Raw genomic sequence first — 20221 nt, 5'->3', positions numbered from 1 at the left:
TCTATATAAATAAAAAAAATAGCCAAAGCGACACCAAAAACTTTTTTACTTCTGTGTCTACCGTCTACTGTAGAGAGAGAACTAGGTAATCTCCAGTAATCTCCGTCAACTGCAGTAAAAAAAGAGAGAGATAAATAAACGGCCATCACTGTCGACTACGAATGGTAATCACAGTCCTCAGAATGGTAGTCACAGTTACATTGATTAAGTTCTACAGTAACAATATATTGTCAATTTCTTATTGTGCTCTTCTGAAAGAAAATAAAATTTCTCTCTGTCTACGTGTTTTTAGGTTCATAGAAGTTAGTTTCCGCAACCGTTTACAAAAAAAAATACTCACTGTCAACAAAGGCTGTCAAACTTCAAAGAAAGTTCGAAAACGTATTGTTGAAAAATTACAAATTCGTAAATTTTTGAGAAAAAAGACGCAAGCTTCGTCGTTTTGACTATACAATGCAAGTTTTTAATTAACGTATAATGTTAATTCAGTGATTGTAATACTTTACAATACAGAAATGAGCAACAATTTAGAAAATGATAGATCAGTCTCTACTGGAAAAATGTATCCAATCGACTTAGCGCCACAAAAAATAACTATTGTGAAAACCATGTCGAATACTGAAGTTAAGATGGCTCATTTGATATCCGGGCAGCCGAAGACCACAAACACCAATCAAATAATCAGTCATGGCGGGACGGGATCCATGGGATTGATGCGTACTGCTGCACAAATTATATCACCTAGCGTCGCGTCTCAGGTATGTTATTTAAAACAATTTCTCTTTTTATATGCAATAATTATGTGGTTGTGTATTAATTTAATTGTGTTGTAATTTTTTAAATTTTTTTTCAATAAAAATGTGAAAACTGAAAATTAAGATTGCTTATAGTCCACAACTTTAGGCTTTTTACACAACAATATCACTTCTCAAAAAGGTTCTTTTAGGGCGACACTTTTCGTTTCGATTCACATACATTGTATTTTTAATAATAAGCTTTACGGCTCTGGGTTCTAGCCCTTTTGAGCCCGGATTCACAAACAATAAATTAATTATCTCGGACCAATAATAGAAGGACCTACCTCGCAAGACGTTACCTCTCTGTCAAAGAATCAACGATCTATCTATACAGGGTGATTCGGTCTTTAGTGCGGATATTTTTTTTCGTGGTTCTGTATCATTAATAGAATATAAATCTACAAACAGTTCGATACATTTTATGTAATTTTTTTTTTTAATTTATGTCTCTAAAATAACAAAATAATGTACATATTATTACTAAACAAGATATATTCAGCTTAAAAGTGATCTGGTGACGTCCTTTAGGTATCAAACGAAAATAAAATCAACGCACAATAGGGTGACCCTAAAATTCTGTTCAAAAGTAAATAACTTTAGCTAACGATAATTTTGTTATTTTTGAGTTAAAAAAAAAAAGAAAAAATACGTGATCATTAAATTTTGTTTATGTACAAAATATAAAAATATCCGCACTCAAAAAATTTTCTTCCTGTATAGAGCGGGGCATTTAGAAGTGTTTGTAAAATCGACTGGGATAGTTGAGCGGCTAACGCGTGTAAAAAAACTAACAAACGCGTTAGATTGTTCGATTGTATCGATGTTTCATTGTTGTAATCGTTTTCGTCGTCTAAAAAACTCCCTAAATATTCCGGTTTGTGTAGTAAGTAGTTCAATGGCATGAAAAACGGCCAACAACTTCTAATTCAGTAAAAGATGACGTGACGTTCAATTTGAAAATATTTCTATTTTATTTTTGTTATTCTTTACATGTTAGCCCTTGATTTCAGTCTCACCTGATGGTAAGTGATGATGCAATCTAAGATGGACGGTATGATTTCTACACGACATCATACCGGAACGCTAAATCGCTTAGCGGTACGTTTTGTAGGTAGGGTGGTAACCAGCCAGACCTGGCACAATTAAGAAATTCTCAATCGGCCCAGCCGGGGATCGAACCTAGGTCCTCCGTCTTGTAAATCCACCGCGCGTACCAGTGCGCCACGGAGGTCGTCAAAAACATAATTATAATTTATAATAAATTTGTAATAAAAACAATATCTAAAAGAAAAATCGATTCTATTCTTCTAACGAACGAACAAACAGAACATCGATCCATTAATTTAACGTTCTGTGTACAGATTATATTATTCTTGTTAAATATTTTATTATTTATTCTTGTTAAATATTTTCGATGACTGAGTTTGCCTCGTCCCTTTCAAAAAACGACAGACAATTTTGTTGCTGCATTTGGGTGCGATGCATTTCCATTTCTAATTCCTCTATGTTAAATATATAGAGTTTGCGCAAAAACAATACAAACGACATAAAAAGAACCCAAGCAGACATGAGTCACAAACCATTATGAAAAATAAAGATATTGAGTTTTATGGGTATTAAATGTGCATTTATAAAATTAAATAATAACTTTAATAATTTTTATAAATGTCGTATTTTCATATCAAAAGAAGATGTTTTCTTTTATTTTAATGTGAATTTTACCTTTCATTTATTGCAGAAATACCTATACTATGATTAATTTTTTGATTTTGTGTTATTAAGTGAAAGAAGATTTGACATTTCACACACACACACTTCACAGCACAAAACACTACTTTATTTGTTGTCTGTGACTAATACTCCTACCTCACAGTATTCGTTAACTAAATCCAGACTGTTGTGCGTATTTTCTTCCTTTGTAATTTTTATTATTTCGTTTTGTTCTCGTTTCGTTGTTGTTGTTAATTATTGTTTATTTGTTGTTTGTTTTTCGCGCGTATCTTGTATGTATTATTTATTACCTCATATCTTCGAAACCGCTGAACGGATTTACGTAATTCAGATATCCTTAGATTTGTTTTAATAACCCAAGTGTTCTTAGATAGGTGAAATTAAAAAAAAACCAACAAGACGACTGTGAGATGCTATAGAATCGAGGTGATTTTTTTTTAAATATTGCAACAAGGGAATCAAATTCAAGGGCTTTTTGTGAGAATTTCAAAATGGTATATAATGGCCAACAAAAAACTACAATTAGAAAAACGTTATTTATTAATTGTATATACATAATACGCGAGGCGGACGACTATAAGGTTTATGAAGTGTAGTTATAAAATACCTTAAATAGACTAAATTAAATATATTGATTATAAAACTCGACATGTGCGAGTCGGATTCGCCCACCGAGGGTTCCGTAGATTTTTTTGAATATTTACTTATCCTCGGTTGGACGTAGGTATACACTATCGTACTTTGTAACAAATGTAACAAATAAATCCGAAATTCACCATCTATCTAACTAAAAATTATGAAATAAAATAATTAAATAAACGAATAACCCGACTGCATAAATGATACAAAAACTGATTAAACTAAAGTGGGGACCTATTAAAAAATGTAGACGTAAATCATTATATTCAATATAATAGGTCCCGACTGTTTTCTAATTTTTTTCTACACTTCTGGACTGAGCTTGTTTTTTTTCTTTTCAGTTTTTGTATCATATAGGCAGTCGGGTTTTTTATTTGTTTAATTAATTAATTTATTAATTTTATTTAGTTTAGTACGAAAATGAATGAAGCGGAGCCTGGTACTAGCCGGAGCAGTTATTCCGCATTGCTATCGTTTCCGTCACCAAAAAAGAAACGTACGAAGCTATCACCCTTATCGTCCTCCGAGAAAACCGTTTTGATTAATGTGTTTAAATATGTCGAGGATACCTTATGCTTGCTTATACATAATAAAAAACAAAACTATAAGGGTTCTTTATTGACTACGGAACCCTGAATATAAGTGAAACATTATCTGTTAGATAAATAACAGGATATAGGAATATAGAATAAAAAAAATATTGGTTATCAAAGGAAGTTTTATTTCATGACAATATTCGTAAATAATGCTGTAGTAAAATGTTGAGCACTCCTGAGTCAGCTGTTTTTGTTTATTTACATTGTTTAAAATACCTACCCGATCTGACTATAGGTATATTGTCTCTAAATGAAATAATACAGTAACTTACTTTCATATATATAGTATATTTTGTGTATGCTGTTGAATACCTGTGTTATATTAATTATTTTGATCTATTTATGCTATTGTAAATTAAATAATCAAGTACTAGTGTTAGCATTTTTAATTAATTGCTCTAAAAGTCATGCCACATGCTGCGTATAGTCCTGTTAGCTTTGAACTCCTACCTTAAGAGTAAAAATCTCATTGTTTATTTATTCTAAAATGAAAAGTTATTCCTTAAATGCAGTCTTTACTTGGAAGAGGTATGAGATTATTCTACCTATACCTCGTGTGGGCCATATGTGGTATCATGTTGGAAAGCTAAATTGTTTGTTGGCATAAATTAATCAATAATATACAGATGGAGCATCCATCCAGTGTCGTAGCCACTCCAAATTTGAAATTCAAAAATTAATACACTCTCAAGTCAGTATGACACGAACCGTTGCATCAGTACTTTTTAATATTATTTAAGAAAAATGGTGTCTTATGTTTTTAAATATTGTAAAAACTGTTTACAAAAACTAAAGAAATAAAATGGAGTATTTTTTTATTGGTAATTATTGGTTATTATATTAATTTACGCAATTGTTGTTAGTGTTAAATTTTGAAATACAAATTAAGAAAAAAGTTTGTAAAAGCAGTTGTCGAGGAGACGCGTGATGTTTGTTTTTTTATTAATGGGTTTCATCAGCTTCAGTATGCTGCTTGTAAAGACTCACTCTGGTTTCTCTGTGTTTGGTAGCATGTCTTTGCCAGTGGCAACAAACCATTTCCGATGCCTACCACCCGATCAGACCTGAGCCAATTTGGAAAATCCAAAACTGACCGAAGCTTGAAATCAAATCCAAGACCTCTCTGTTGAGAACCTCAGAACTATCAACTTCACCAGAAAGGTCATCACCATCATGCTTGACAACAATCATACTACAACTTCACCCAAGAACAACTTGTATTTAAAATACTTAATTCAATAATGTCACTTTGATACAAAATTGTTCCAGTAGAGTAAAAGTCATTAAATCGGAAATAACTGTTTTGAGCTATGAGCGTTTTAAGTTTATGAAAATTTAAATCTTCATTAATACATAAAAACAACCTGGCTGTCAAATTGTTAGACGTCAGGGACTGCAAATTCCATCTGAAACGGACACGACTGGCCAACATAGTATAGTAGTATATACTCATTCCTGGAGGGACTCTACATCAGTGGATGTGCAGAGCCCGAAACGACATATTAAAAAGTCATTTGATCGGATTATGGTCCAGAGACTGATCTCCAATAGACCAAGAAACAAGAGAAAAAAAAATATTACTTTTTTTGCTTTAACATATTTTCATGTACACAGCTTTGATTTAAAGAAACTATAACAGAAGTTGTTTTATATAAAATTAAAAACTAAAACAGAGAAAAGAAAAAATCTTTATATAAACTTTTCCCTGTAAAGTTGTTGAGTCTGTTGTGAGTTAGTTAGTGATTTTTTTACTCTATTTAAAGTAAAATGGTCTAGGATGGGGTAATTTAGAACTGACTTGTATTATGTTTATGAAATGTGTATATTTTGTGTGTAAAAAAAAAAACTAGTAATAAGACTATTTTTATACAATCAATTAAGTTTTGTCAGTGATAAAAATAAATATCCAGTTAGTTAATTTTCGCTTTGCATCAAATTCATTGATGATAATTTTAAAAAGAGCAATAATTAAGCTGTTTTATATTTGTTTTATGTAAAATTTCTATTATATATAATTGTTGCTCTACAGAGACAGTTTGCAAGTACATCAGTGCTTTAAGTTTTGGATGTAGACTGTAGTATGAAGTTACAGGTTTCGGCTACATTTTTTTTTTCTTATGTTCCCTGTAACTTAGCGATCTGTGTCACAAATGAGACATTCACTAGTTTATAGTAAGCAGAATGGTTCCCTCCACTAAGACTACTCCACTAAGGTGTCTTCTTTAGTTGTCAAAATCTACTATTTAAATAATAAATTTAAATTCAGATCTTTTACAATTATAGGGATGATGTGTCTCCCTATTATATATTAGGTTGAAGAGAAAGTCCAGTAAAAGTTAAGAAGGAGCGAGAATGATAGTGATAGGCACGATAAAAGAGTTTATTGCACAGGCACAGATATACAACCGTTCACAAATATGAAAGGCTATAGTTTTATATGGCTAATTAAACATACAGTATAGCTAAATACGTTTGCGGTAAAATTGTCGCCGACTACAGCAGAGAGTAGGTACTCGTGCGGAGTGCGAGACGGGCGGCGAGCGATCGGCCGCGCGTACCGCTAAGGCTTGCGCGAGTGTGTGTCGCCTCATACAAATTACGTACACTAATGCCGCGCGCTAATTAGTTAAATATTATAATATAATACGGGCGAGAGTAGCCCACACAATTATTAATAATGTTAACAATTTCAGCCTCAAATGATTGTAAGCTCCCCAATACTGCAAAGCACACAGATAGTGAGCCAAGGGTCCCAGCTCATTGGACAGAACTCGATCATAACATCATCCCAACTGATCCCCAGTGGCCAGCTCTTGAGTCCTGGTACACAGATTATAAGCCAAGGAACACAGCTGTCTGCTCAGGTTGTTCTATCTATACTAATATATACCTGAAGAGTTTGTTTGTTTGTTTGCTTGAATGCGCTAAACTCAGAAACTACTGGTCTGATCTGAAAAATTCGTTCAGTGTTATATAGCCCATTTATCAAGGAAAACTATTGGCTATATATTATCTCCATATTCCTACGGAACGGGAACCACGCGGGTAAAACCGCGCGGCGTTAGCTAGTTATTAAATAAATTTTGTTATTATTTATGATTTGTGACGAACAGAACAAAATATTCTTTGGTAGGCAAAAATTTTAAATATTAGGTTATTAATAAGAATTCACCTTCTTATCTTTTTTGATCTATAAACTATATTTATACTTGAATTATAAAAAGAAAAGATTTGTTTGTTTGCATTGAATAGACTGTGAAACTACTAAACCAATTTCAAAAATTCTATCACTGTTGGGAATCTTAACTATCCCCAAGTGATATAGGCTATATTTTATCTCGTACTCCTACGGTAACAGGAACCAACGCGGGTGAAAACGCGCGGCGTCTGCTAGTATAATATGTTCAAAGTATAAGATCTCATTAAAACAGTATCATTTGCAGATGTTGACTGAATAATTTTGATAATTATTGAATTAAACATTGTACATTTACAGTCAAGTTCCTTGATAGATAGAAAGTTTGAGATTAAGATTTTTTATTTTAATTTTCAATGTATTTTATCTTTAGGTCTCCACCGCAAGTAACACATCTTCAAGCAGTATTTCGAACATGTCCGGCAATGGACCACAGCTTTTGAATGTTGGTGGTCTGGTGAGTGGTGCTGGTAACTTGGTGGTCAGCTCCTCGGTGCGCACCTTGCCGCCCAGTGTCAGAGTGCTGCCTCCTATGCCACAAAATAGCACAAGACCAGGTAAGCTCATTATGAAACTTCTGAAAGATGTAAACTTTCTTGAGTGTTGTCTATAATACTAGATATAGAAAAACAACTAAAAAAAATGTTAGACTATTGTTGGAATGTGGTCTACTATACTAATTTGTTACTTACAAGCAGACCTGTACTAACTATAACCTATGTCCCTGCTAAATATCATTGTTTAACGTCAAGTGGTTTTGAGTTTTCTTGATGAATGACCATTCACATTTATATGTATATTAGGATATTCAACAACAACAAAGAAAGTGTGATGAGTCATCTAATTGTTGTTTGTTGTTGTCGCAACAGTGTTGTCGAGCATGAACAACAGCGGCGGCGTGCTGATGGGCAAAGGTGTGTCGAGCCACGTGCCGCGCGGGCTGGCCGCCGGCGCCTCGCTCGCCATCAGGCCCGTCACCAACTCGCAGGCCGCTCCCAATCCAGGTAAACTCCTGGCAATTAAGGTTGACCAAAATGGAGGTCATCTGCGCCGGCATAATTAAAACAAAAGTATTAAACTTGCTCATAATATAATTAATACACACATCACTACTTAGTATATTACTTTTATGTATAAATTACATATAATACTTATGTAATGTATAAGTACATCGAGACACGCTTTTTTTTTTTGTTTCAAAATTTTTTTTAGTTTTAAAATAAAACCTACATTTTATGTTTAAATAATAATTAAAAAATAATTAAGTACTGCTTGCTTGACATCCTGTATGTCCACCAACCATACAAAAATGGTACATGTTCTTTAGCTGTTGTGTTTGAACATACCATTATATCGATGTTTGATAGTAGGTGCATGGTCGAGCGGCGGTCGCGGCGCACGCGGCGGGCGCGCGCTCGTGTACGGCTGCCGCACGCGCTCGCCCGCGCCGCCCGGCCCCCGCGCGCCGCCCGCGCCCTCCCCGCAGCCGCCCGCGCCGCAGCCCGCGCAGTCGCCGCACTCCACCGCCACCGTGCTCGCTCGTGAGTATCTGTCAGTGCACGGTCGAGCGGCGGTCGCGGCGCACGCGGCGGGCGCGCGCTCGTGTACGGCTGCCGCACGCGCTCGCCCGCGCCGCCCGGCCCCCGCGCGCCGCCCGCGCCGCAGCCCGCGCAGTCGCCGCACTCCACCGCCACCGTGCTCGCTCGTGAGTATCTGTCAGTGCACGGTCGAGCGGCGGTCGCGGCGCACGCGGCGGGCGCGCGCTCGTGTACGGCTGCCGCACGCGCTGCCCGCGCCCACCGTGCTCACTCGTGAGTATCATCAATTCGTTTTGTAAGCAGCCCCACACGACTGAAGTTCGTGATCACCTCCACAAGGCCTAAGATACGCACCACGACATACGAGTATCAATCCAATCCCAACACAACAAAAGACAGAGCAATATTTTCAACAGCACCCGCGTAGTTTACATTTCCGTGAGTATAAACAGATAAAATATGGATAGCCTATGACACAATCAAATGTTACTTGTTATTGGTACAAGAATTATAAAAATCGATTCACAAACTGTACCTCTTGAAGTTTTTCTCTCGCCTTCAGATATGTCTTTATGCGCTACAGTGCGAGTCTCTTTTGTTCTAGCTCAGTGTTTTTTCTTGTTTACAAGAAGAACAAGAACATAATTTATTTTACTTTTGGGTACAATAAAATATGTTGTTGTAGCTGTTTGTCCGTTTAGTTGAAACGCGTTTGTGTACAGCGAGCGGGGTGATCTCGAGCACGGCGCGCGGGCCGTCGCCGCGCGCCGCCACGCCCACGCCGCCCGCGCCCGCGCCGCCGCGTCCGCTGCCCCTGCTGCAACGGAACTACCAACCCACTAAAGTGAGTCTAATATATATCATGTTATGACCTGTGATAGCCCAGTGGATATGACCTCTGCCTTTGATTCCGGAAAGTGTGGGTTCGAATTCGGTCCGGGGCATGCACCTCCAACTTTTCAGTTGTGTGCATTTTAAGAAATTAAATATCACGTGCCTCAAACGGTGAAGGGAAACATCGTATGTGTGAAGTCTGTCAATCCACATTGGGCCCGCGTGGTAGACTATTGGCCTAACTCCTCTCATTCTGAGACTCGGGCTCAGCAGTGAGCCATATATGGGTTGATAACGACGATGTCCTACTTCTTCATGCACTTTTGACTTGGGGATGGAGAGCAAGCTGATCATTTGCCAGCATACTCCCCATGTAACGAAATGTGTAATCGGGTGAGGCGAACGGACGAGAGAGAGAGTATACCCTAACCAGCTGCTTTATATGCCATGTTTTGTAGGGTATTGGTACCATTGGGAGTAGTACAGTCCATCCATGCTATAGGCTATTGTCTGTGAAGGTGGTAGGCGTGGCGGGGGTGGGCGTGCGCGGCGTCGGCAACAGCGCCCCCCCGCAGCTGTACTACGAGGTGCCGCGCGCGCTGCCGCAGCAGCAGTACCAGCAGCAGCTGCCACGACCGCTCGCGCCGTATGGACACGGGAACGTACCAACGCAAGGTATGTTTGTTTTTCATCTTCAAACAGGAAAATTTTAGTAATAATTGTTGTTTGTTATGCGTGTCCCAAACAGGCCATTTTACATATTATATGGCTGTCTGTGACACCAAACAGAAAGGGTTTACAGCTCAGCATTAAGCCGTTCATTTTGAAGGAAACAGTTTAACATTTACCTCTAGTGAGTCGTGTCCTTGAATACCTCGCGACGCTCAGGATTTCAATATTGGAATCCTTCGCTTCTTTGGCATTCATTACGCATAGTAAGAATTAATTATTGTTACATATATTTTTGAATAGTGGCCGTGAATGCCGTGTCGGCTCCGCCCGAAGTCCGTCAGCCGCCATCGTCCATACCGACGTCCGCCGTGCTGCCCAGACCGTCTATACTACGCAAGCGGGATGTTGAGGGGTATGTAAACAATTTTATTAACAATTATATTTGAAGATACAAGGGAAATAGATAGGTTTTTTTAACAGGTGGGCTACGGTCCCTCAGTTTTAACTGTTAAGTTCATTTTATGAATGAAGTCCCCCAGACGCAGCGCTAATGTCTTAATGGCGCTCATTGACATTTTGGTAATGGCGGTCTTATTGTCATTTGTGTAAGGCGCTGTCAATTTTAGTTCAGGTTTCAGGTTTAGCCTCTACAGTCGAACTGTTCAGTTAAAACTGATGTACCTAGTTTTTTATTTGCAATGTCTTTTCGCGTAGTACGTTATAGAGAGGCACACGTATTAATTCGAGCCTTCCAGAATTCTTTCAAAATCAAAATACATCTAATATCAAGTAGGCTTAACTTACAGGCACTTTTGAAATGTCATGTTTGACTATTTGTAAAGACTTCCACCGGTTCAGAAGGTAGGTTCAAAATATAAAATATAGAAATTCTAATTCTAATATAGAAATTCAAATTATATTTAATAGTTAAAAGCATTAACATTTTTCATTTTCCTTCTACTTTCTGTGTGAAGGTGGGATTCAATGGTCTTCAAGTATCTTTATATGAAACTTCATACTGCAATGCATACTAATAGGTAACGTAATGTACCTGCCTCGGGACAAGCTTGTGTTGCGCTAACGCTTCTTCCTAAACATTGCACGTTTATGTTTCATAATGCATTCTAATTCCAAATTTTTTTTTTTTAACAATAAATATACTTAAACAATACACATCACTATCTAGCCCCAAAGTAAGCATACAGAGTAGCTTGTGTTATGGGTGCTAAGATAGTTGATATTGTAATATAAATATACAATTATATACTACATATAAATACTTATATAATGTATAAATACACACACACTGGAAAACACTCATGCTCATACACAAATATTTTCCAGTTGTGGGTATCGAACCCACGGCCGTGGATGCAGAAAGCTGGGTCACTACCCACTGCGCCACGCGGCCGTCAAATTTATTTTAAATAATATATTTAAATTTATTTATTGAAAATATATTACGGAAGCTTGTTTCACTAAACATGTTCTATTGCAGATCGCCGACCAAGACACCAGCGCTGTTGAACGCAGTGAACGCGGTGAACACAATCATCGGTGCCAACGTGAACATGTCCGGGACACTGTACCGATCAGAGACCACGGGCTGGGAGGACGTGCCATCCGGGCCGGGCGGTGCTGGCTCCGGGTCCACGACCATCTCGGCTCCCTCGTCACCCGCGCCGGACATTGACCCTGACCCGCCCACGCCTGAGCAGGACCTCTCCCCGAGAAAGAAGCCCAGAAAACAGACGTAAGTTTATTAAATACCCGCATAGCGAACTTGGACAATCAATTCGGTGCGGTCTGCCAGACATAGAACCTGACCCACCTACGCCTGAGCAGAACTTCTCCCCGAGAAAGAAGCTCAGAAAACAGACGTAAGTTTTTTAATTAACTAATTAATGATCTTATGTCTGGTGCCTTGTACCGGACATAGAGCTTGACCCAACCAACAACTTTATTAAGATAACTGCAAGTTTATTAATCTTTGGTGCCAATGTTACCAACATTAGTATCGTGAACGACCTGTATGTCTGTATAATGTGGTGTTCCTGTTTCTATCCATATAGGTACACCATGGTAGCGCGCTTTACTCAGCATATATATACTACAGGCCAACATTATATGGACTTTCATCATAAATTGGTAATTTAGAGTCTTCACACCGCATTAGACATTGTTAATAATAGTGTTTTTTTTTTTTATTTTCCAGGTTAATAAATGAAGTAAGACAATGCGAATTCCCTACAGAAGACACCGTGGTGTCGCCGCCGCCCGCGCCGGCCGCGCCTCTCCCTAAACGTACGTATCTACTTATCGTACTAGATTAGTGCTATAGTCTAAGAGCCGGCATAAAGAATATACCCTCATCTGTTTTTTTTTTTGCGATAAGAAATAAATTATAGAAAATATTCACATTGACACATTGCAAATGGGTGGCCTAGTTAAATTGCGGTCAAACACATCTTTCATACAAAATCTAGGAAACTATGAACTAGATCAAAGGCAACCTAATACAGTTAAATTAAGCCTAAAAATAAGCTTTCATTTGACATATTAGACGACTAAATAACTGATGATGGTATTTGTATAACATTCATTAACTTTTACATCTGGCAACCCTCAGTTGCATTGTGAAAGCAGGCAACCATACTTACTTGTTCTATTCTTTTGGGTATACTCTATTAACTAGTGTATTTTTTAATTATCGAAAAAGGTAAGGAGGTATAATTTATTTTTAAAAATCATTTATTACTATCCGGCCGCAATTTAATTATGCAACCCATGTGTCAATGTGAATATTTTCTATCATTTATTCTCAATCCCAATTAAATAACAGATGGGGGTATATATTTATCATGCCGGATCTCGTACGCTGTGAAATTCGTGCAGTAATTTTGACGTCGTCCCAGTTTTTAACCGACTTCCAAAAAGGATCTATGTTTGGCTGTGTGTATGTCTTTTTTATGATAATTCCGTCATTTATGGACCTTTGGATGTTAAAAATTCTTTTTTGTTTTGAAGGTTTTTTGAAGGCGAAGGGTCCCATTTTTTAGTACTAATGATGATGTATAGTTGAGTAGTGTAGAGGGCGTTTAACTGAATGTCGGGCGGTGTGTCAGGGCCGTCGCTGAGCTCGACGTACGTGTGCGGCTGGCGCAGCACGGCGCTGCACTTCACGCGGCCGGCCGACGTGCGCCGCCGCGAGCCGCGCGCGCGCGACATCGTCGCCATCGCCGGCCAGAAGCACGTGCTCACCAGCGCCGACGGCTGGAAGGTGCACCACCTCACTGCGCAGATGGACGACTTGGTCAGTTTTTATTTTACATTACTAGCGGACGCCCGCGACTTCGTCCGCGTGGAATTTAGTTTTTTACAGACGCCCGCGACTTCGTTCGCGTGGAATTTAGTTTTTCACAAATCTCTGGGGAACCATGGATTGGACCATGGATGGGATAAAAAGTAGCCTATGTGTTAATCCAGAGTTAAATCCATTTCATTTTCAAAATTTTAGCCAAATCGCTTCAGAAGTAGCGGCGTTAAAGAATAACGAACATCCATACAAACTTTCGCGTTTATAATATTAATAGGAAGTAGGATATAGGCGAGCGTTTTGGCTGCAATTACGCTTGACAGTAAGCGATGACGCAGCCTATGGTAGAACGCGCTTACCTAGAAGATGCCTTTTTTATTCTTTACAAGTTTGAGTACAATCTCACTCTGGAGCCCTGACCACCGGTTGCTTGGGCACTTAAGTGTCCGAAGCGGAGGGTTAAATTATTTTTTATAAATTTTTAACAAGTAGGCCTAGTGTTCCAGCTCAGCTCATTTGCTCTAACGCAACGAAAGAGAAAGCAATATTTTCGACTCCGCTGCTATTGGCCAACATTTGTCTTTCTCTCGTCTGGAGATATGTCGTAGTGCACATGTAAGGTCTACTAATGACACTATGAACTGTTCCCCAGGTGTCGCTGGAGGCGGACGTGGGCGAGCAGCTGGTGGGCGTGCTGCGCGCGCTGGAGACGGCGGCCGGCCGCGCGCACTCGCCCATACACACGCTGCAGCACACGCTGCTGGAACTTATCAAGGTGATACTGTGGATTTATTATATTTGTTTGATAATGGTACGTGATCATGCAATCATAAATGGAAGCGGACTAACTTGTTAGGAGTAGGATGAAAATCCACACCCTTTACCACGCTCTGCTACCATGTTTATATTTTGAAAAAAAATATTTATCCTAACACACGGAAAAGTTTTTATTAATAAATTAATAATGAATTTTTAATCATTATATATTCGGCTCACTGCTGAGCTAGAGAAGAATCGAAGACAGAGGTCATACCAACTGAGCTATCACGTCTCAAATGTCTGTGTAGTGCAACATAAAAGAGTAGAAGTTAATAAAAATGAAAATAATAAACTTGCTGTGTGGCAACACCACATTTACTGTCATTATCATTATAGAGCACTCAATTATTATTGATAGTTTAATCAGATTTTTAAAATGATAGTGGAAGTTTGGATAATTACCAGACGAACTACAATAAGTATTATTTATTTTAGATGAGATTTACTTTCTTTTAAATTTAAAAAATGTAAACGATAAAACCCATAACATGAAGCTCCCTAACCTAAGCCTAACCCCTCTCATTCTGAGAGGAAACTCGTGCTCTTTAGTGAGCCGATTGTGGGTAGTAATGATGATGATGACGATACATAATATCAATATTAATAAACACTTTTATCCACAGGGCAACATCCAACGGAGCAAAATAGTGTGCGAAGGTGTACAAGAAGCTCGCGAGGACATACTGCGAGTGTTCAAGCACAGGAACTTCGTGTCCGACATACTCACGCGGCAAGCCGACAAGCGGTGCTTCAGGAAACACCGCTCGCAGTCATAGCAGCGGCGCAAGAACAGTTCACATAAAGAGAAGTTGACAAGAAGAGTCAAACATTGATTGATCATTATAAGCCTATTTGAGCCCAGCAGGCCAATTCACTAAGGGTTCATTTACACGAGCGGCGACTCTACCGACGACCGCAGTCGACTGCAGTCGGCGACCGCCTCAGACTAATTAGATAAAGACCTGCCTCGCAAGACATTATTTTTCTGTCAAAGTATATGATCAACGATCTTATGCGATTATAAACACTGTCTCTATAGAATCGATGTTTCATAGTTTACAATCGTGTCCATTGGTTAAAAACCTCAGTAAAAATACCTTTTTGTGTAGTTAAATGGTGTAAAAAACGAACAAAAACTGGTAGTTTAGTATAAGATATGTATGAAATCTAAGCTCGTTTTCCTTAGAAAATGGCAGAAAATTTTTTTCGTGAATTTTTGTGCGATACTAGTCCTTATGTATTTAGTCTGAAGCGACCGCCGTCGACTGCTGTTGGCTGCCGCCGAGACGTCGCTGACTGCAGTCGTCGGTAGCAGCACACGATGCGTTGCGGTGCCGGAGCGGTGTCGCTGCGTAGTTTTACATATAGTGTGGGAGCCCGGGATGCTATATTTGCAGTTACTCGAGCATCATGGGTACTGATTGCACTTGGTAGATTAAATTATAGGAAGAGTAAATGGTTATTTTCTTTTTTCGCTTTTAGCGGTGGAAAAAATGTACAGACTTTAAAAACAGTTTTTGTTACTATGGCTTAGTGAAATTGTCAGAAAATTTCAGCGATTAATTAGGAGGTTTCCTTCAAAATAAGTAAAAAATTAATCGCGCTCGTAACTCGAGAACTAAAATATAATGGTTTTATTTTGTAACCTTGAAACCCTCCCATTCCATTACGTTACGCTCAAATCAGTGCAGTTTTTAGCTATTAACTCACTTACCTTATCTTAATCTGACGTGCTAGTTGAGTATTTCTGTAGTTAGTTTTTTTTGTTTGCTCTAAACGGTACTCAACAACGTGTAAGGTATAGTCACTTATGTTTATTTGCCGCGCTCGAGTAACTGCAAAAATCGCCTCTTCGGCTCATCTACTAATATAAATATCTGTGGCATGTCACACGATGCGCTGCGGCGCCGCACCGGACTTTCAACCACCGAGGCGAGGAGGGGAGGGGTGAATGCTCTGCCGCGTCGGAGCGGCACCGCTCAGTTGTTTGTGCGTCAGAACTTCACAAGGATTTACATACTGTACAACGCTGCTACAGCGACATAACAACGTTGCAGCGCCTCGTGTGCTTGCTGATACAGTGAAATCTTTGCGATGCGGCGCCGCAACGCATCGTGTGCCCCCGCTCTAACTTTGACGTGTGTTACTTTACTACGAAATTGAGATTCTATGTAACAAATGTCATCCGGTGCTTACTGACAATTCTTCGTGGATATCACATAGTATGTGGTGTTTATTTTAATAGGTAGTTCATAAAGACCTAATTAGTGAATAGGCCAGCTGGCCTCCCTTACAGGGGGGCGGGGGGGATATGTAGCTTAGATCCACCACACTTCTCTAATGGGGGTTGATGGGTTTAGGGTGATAATGCATTCAATGAAAATCACTATCAGATGTTAATGATGATTACCAGTATTGATGGCTAAAGCTCTCTAAGCTCTCTGAGGCACTCGATGTAACACCACCAACTTACTGAGAACTTTAAGTAAAACTTTTTTAGAACTAGTAAAGCCCGATCCAGGATTCGAACCCAGGACCTGTGATCCGAAACCACAACCTTTGGACCAACCTTGGAGCTCATTGATTGTTGACATAGACACAGACATATATGTATAGCTTGGCAAATTCGTTCGTAACACTCCTCATGGGCCGAGCGGATGTTCTGGTATGAATTATTATGAATGTCAGTAAAGTTAACTAAGTAATAAAGATATTATAATGACTAATATTATTAAAGGTAAAACTGGTCTTAGAAAACTTGCTAAAGTAAGTAAATTAATATTTTGTAAATATTGTAAAGAAATATAAAGTTATACATCTGATAAAGATATTAGTGTCCAATTTTTCCATGTTTGAATAATGCATTCAATAATGCTATTTGTGTTGTGATTGTCCTCATTATTTTGTATGAATAAAATAAAATAAATATTATACCTGAAGGAAATGTTTGGTTTTTATTATTTTATTTGTCCGCCCTCCGACGCTGATGAGTCTGCACTTACACAATCAGAAAATAAATAAATTCAGTCAAAAAGTCTAAAAAAAACCTGTACTAAAAAAAGCCAGTTGCTAAAAAAGCCATTAAAGAAATATTACACATTACTGCTTACTTAGCCCCAAAGAAACAAATAGCCTGTATTATGGGATTTATGAAGGTTTTTATCATGTTTAAATAAGTTACATAATATAGTGTAAAAATACACCCAAAACACTGGAAAACCAAACAGGTTCATCAAGGTTGTGAATGTAGATAGCAGGGCCACTACACCACGAGGCCGTCAAAGCCAATAAATCTATAATTGTGTCGTAATGTGTTGCCAACTCTAAAAAACAATGTGTAAAGTAAAAAAAACGAGCAAGCGTGAGTTGGACTTGCGTGAAAAGGATTCCGAATTTTAAAAATTACAAAAAATAATTGAGCGTCTCATATAACAAGCTCTTTGATAACACTATACAGTTTCTTTTTTTCAACTAGCCCCCCCAAAAGTGCCACCCGTATTCAGATTTTATCTATTCACGCTACATTCTTCCCTTTTTAGAGTTCTGTAGTCCACAAGGAACCCTGATAGTTTCGCCATGTCCGTCTGTTTGTACGTCCGACTGCGGTTTAGCACAGAGACTATGTTACTAGCATGAGTATAAGAACAAAGTCGTAAAATAATATCTTGAAAAATATTTTTTAGGGTACCTTTCCTACGTGTAAAGTGGGGATGATTTTTTTTACTCGTTTATTTCATAGTGTAGGATATCGTTGGATAGGTATTTGCAAGATATGAAGTCTTCTACCAAAGTTTTTCGATTTAAAGATCCGTTTGTAAAATATTAAGCTTATATTATGAGCAAATGTTAGTCAAGTGTCCCCACCCTCTACCGGCTAAACGGTTGTTTATGCATACGTGAAAAAAATCACGAGATTATAATGAAATTAGAAGGAAAACTATGAAACGAACTATGAACGAAACTTGGTACAATAATTATACTTCATACTCCTGGTCAGGCTATAGTATACTTTTCATCTCGCCACGATTAATAGGAGCAGAGCAGTGAAGGGAAATGTTGGGAAAACGGGAGAAGTTACTCCATTTTTTAAGCTTCCGTAGGGTAGGTGTAGGTTATCTTACGGTGGAATTCATAGTCGTAGTAGGGGGCCCCTAAGGGGATTATTCAGCCGCTATGTGTCGAATTCAACCCCTACGCGTTTCATAGACAAAAGAAACCCCTCATTTGACAGGAGCTGGCGGCTGACTGCTGAATTACCGATATTTGTCAGCCAAACCATCCCCTGGCATTTTTTTTGTTGTTATTCGTGATTTATTTATTAGAAAGTGGACGTTCGGATCGTTATAAGTGAAGTTATAAACAGCGAGTTATATCAGTGCCCAAGATATATATTCGCAATTGCGTAAACCCAGTATAATACTATGGCGATATGAAATGTACGAAAGATTCTCATATTAGGCATAATATGCCTTTGTTTGATGAAGAATGAACACAGAAGACCAAGAGAGGAATACCAATACCGCTAGTATTATACATTCTAGCAGCACTTCGATTCTATGAAACGGGATGTTATCAGGTACGTACCTTTGTTCATTATCAATAATTTTTTGTTCATGAAGACGCCGCGCGGTTTCACCCTGTGTGGTTCCCATTTCCGTAAGAATATGGGGATAAAATATAGCCTATAGAGCTCGGGAATAGTGTAGCTTCCCAACAGTGAAAGAATTTTTTAAATTGGTTCAGTAGTTCCAGAGCCTATTCAAAACATACAAACAAACAAATCTTTCCTGTTTCTATTATTAGTAAAGATAAATTAGGAGTAGATATAAAACCAATTAGCCCAGTGGGTATGACCCCTGCCTTTGATTATGATGGTGTAGGTTCCCAACAGTGATAGAATCTTTCAAATCAGTTCAGTAGTTACAGATCCTATTCAAAACAAACAAACAAATTTTTCCTGTTTATAATATTAGTATAGATAAATTAGGAGTAGGTCAAAATCCATATAGCCCAGTTGATATGACCTCTGCCTTCTATTCGGAGGGTGTAGGTTCAAATGCTGTCTGAAACATGCACCTCCAAATCATTTCAGTTATGTGCATTTTATGAATTTAAATGTATATCACATGTCTCATACGGTGAAGGAAAAACATTGTCTCTACATGTGTGAAGTCTGCCAATTCACATTGGGCCAGAGTGGTGGACCTTATCCCTCTCATTCTGAGAGGAGACTCATGCTTAACATACTCATGATGAAGAATTTAATTAGTTTGTTTGTAATCTAACCTATATAAATGTTAGGTACACCTATCTAGTTTTGATTTAGGAAATATACCTATAACCTACATAAATGTAACTAACATAATGTTTATTTTCAGACTGTATGTGCATTCCATCAAGCATTCTATGAAATAACAGAAATGCCACAAGTCAAGCTGTATTGATGGCACGCATAGGTATACATATAAACAACCCCGGAGGACCCTATGCACAGATTTAAAGAAACCGGCTATCATGGCAGGGAATAGCTGTGATGAGCTCTGAGAATACTGTTTTACCAAGAATACTGAGAATACTTTGGTCCTTGAAAATCCGAGTTTTCAGATCACAGTAATTGGAAGACCCACATACCTTGAAAAGTCAGCAGCATTTAATATAGAGGTAGTAGGAGTGAGTGCAGTATGTTGTAAGGTGGTCACTCACTCTGAAGTCCATAACAATAGAAAATGTATACAAATCTTAATTGAATGAAATTTATTGATTCACATCTTTAATAAAGATAATTATTAAATGTTTACTTCTGCATTTTTCATTTAAGTCTGGCCCTATAAAAATATACAATAATAACAATAAGTTATATGTATGATAAATTATGTATTTATTGTTGTTATTAATTAAACTTTGTATTAAAAGGATATAGGTTTGATTTTAGAATTGCAATAAGTACTGTGTGGTTCATTATTATCAGCCCATTACCGGGCCAAGCCTACCTCCTAAATATATAATATTATGTGATCTAAAGCTTTGTGAAATGCAATTTTACCACTATTCCTAAGGATAAGCTACACTTATATTTATTTACT

General features: G+C 38.0%; 1 protein-coding gene across 4 annotated transcripts; it reads left to right on the top strand.

Moving 5' to 3' along the window:
* Positions 1-327: 327 nt before the first annotated feature.
* On the top strand, positions 328-19935 carry LOC112051494 (uncharacterized). Of its 4 annotated transcripts, none has more exons than XM_052884455.1 (14): positions 330-758; positions 6457-6627; positions 7333-7516; positions 7829-7963; positions 8330-8500; positions 9220-9341; positions 9850-10006; positions 10304-10415; positions 11502-11756; positions 12219-12307; positions 13129-13316; positions 13972-14094; positions 14762-18714; positions 19517-19935. In XM_052884455.1, exons 1-13 carry the CDS (start codon positions 516-518, stop codon positions 14912-14914), a joined length of 2103 nt encoding a protein of 700 aa, XP_052740415.1. In that variant the 5' UTR covers positions 330-515; the 3' UTR covers positions 14915-18714; positions 19517-19935. The 4 variants fall into 4 exon arrangements, with proteins under 4 accessions (XP_052740416.1, XP_052740415.1, XP_052740413.1 ...); XM_052884453.1 differs by having other exon boundaries at positions 331-758; positions 8327-8500; XM_052884456.1 differs by lacking the exon at positions 6457-6627 and having other exon boundaries at positions 328-758; positions 8327-8500.
* The last annotated feature ends 286 nt before the right edge of the window (positions 19936-20221 follow it).

This window comes from Bicyclus anynana, chromosome 11 (genome assembly GCF_947172395.1).
Source record: "Bicyclus anynana chromosome 11, ilBicAnyn1.1, whole genome shotgun sequence".
In the NCBI taxonomy this organism is placed as follows: Eukaryota; Metazoa; Arthropoda; class Insecta; order Lepidoptera; family Nymphalidae; genus Bicyclus; species Bicyclus anynana.
The sequence above is the reverse complement of the archived record's forward strand: the minus strand, read 5'-3'. Positions and strand labels throughout refer to the sequence as shown.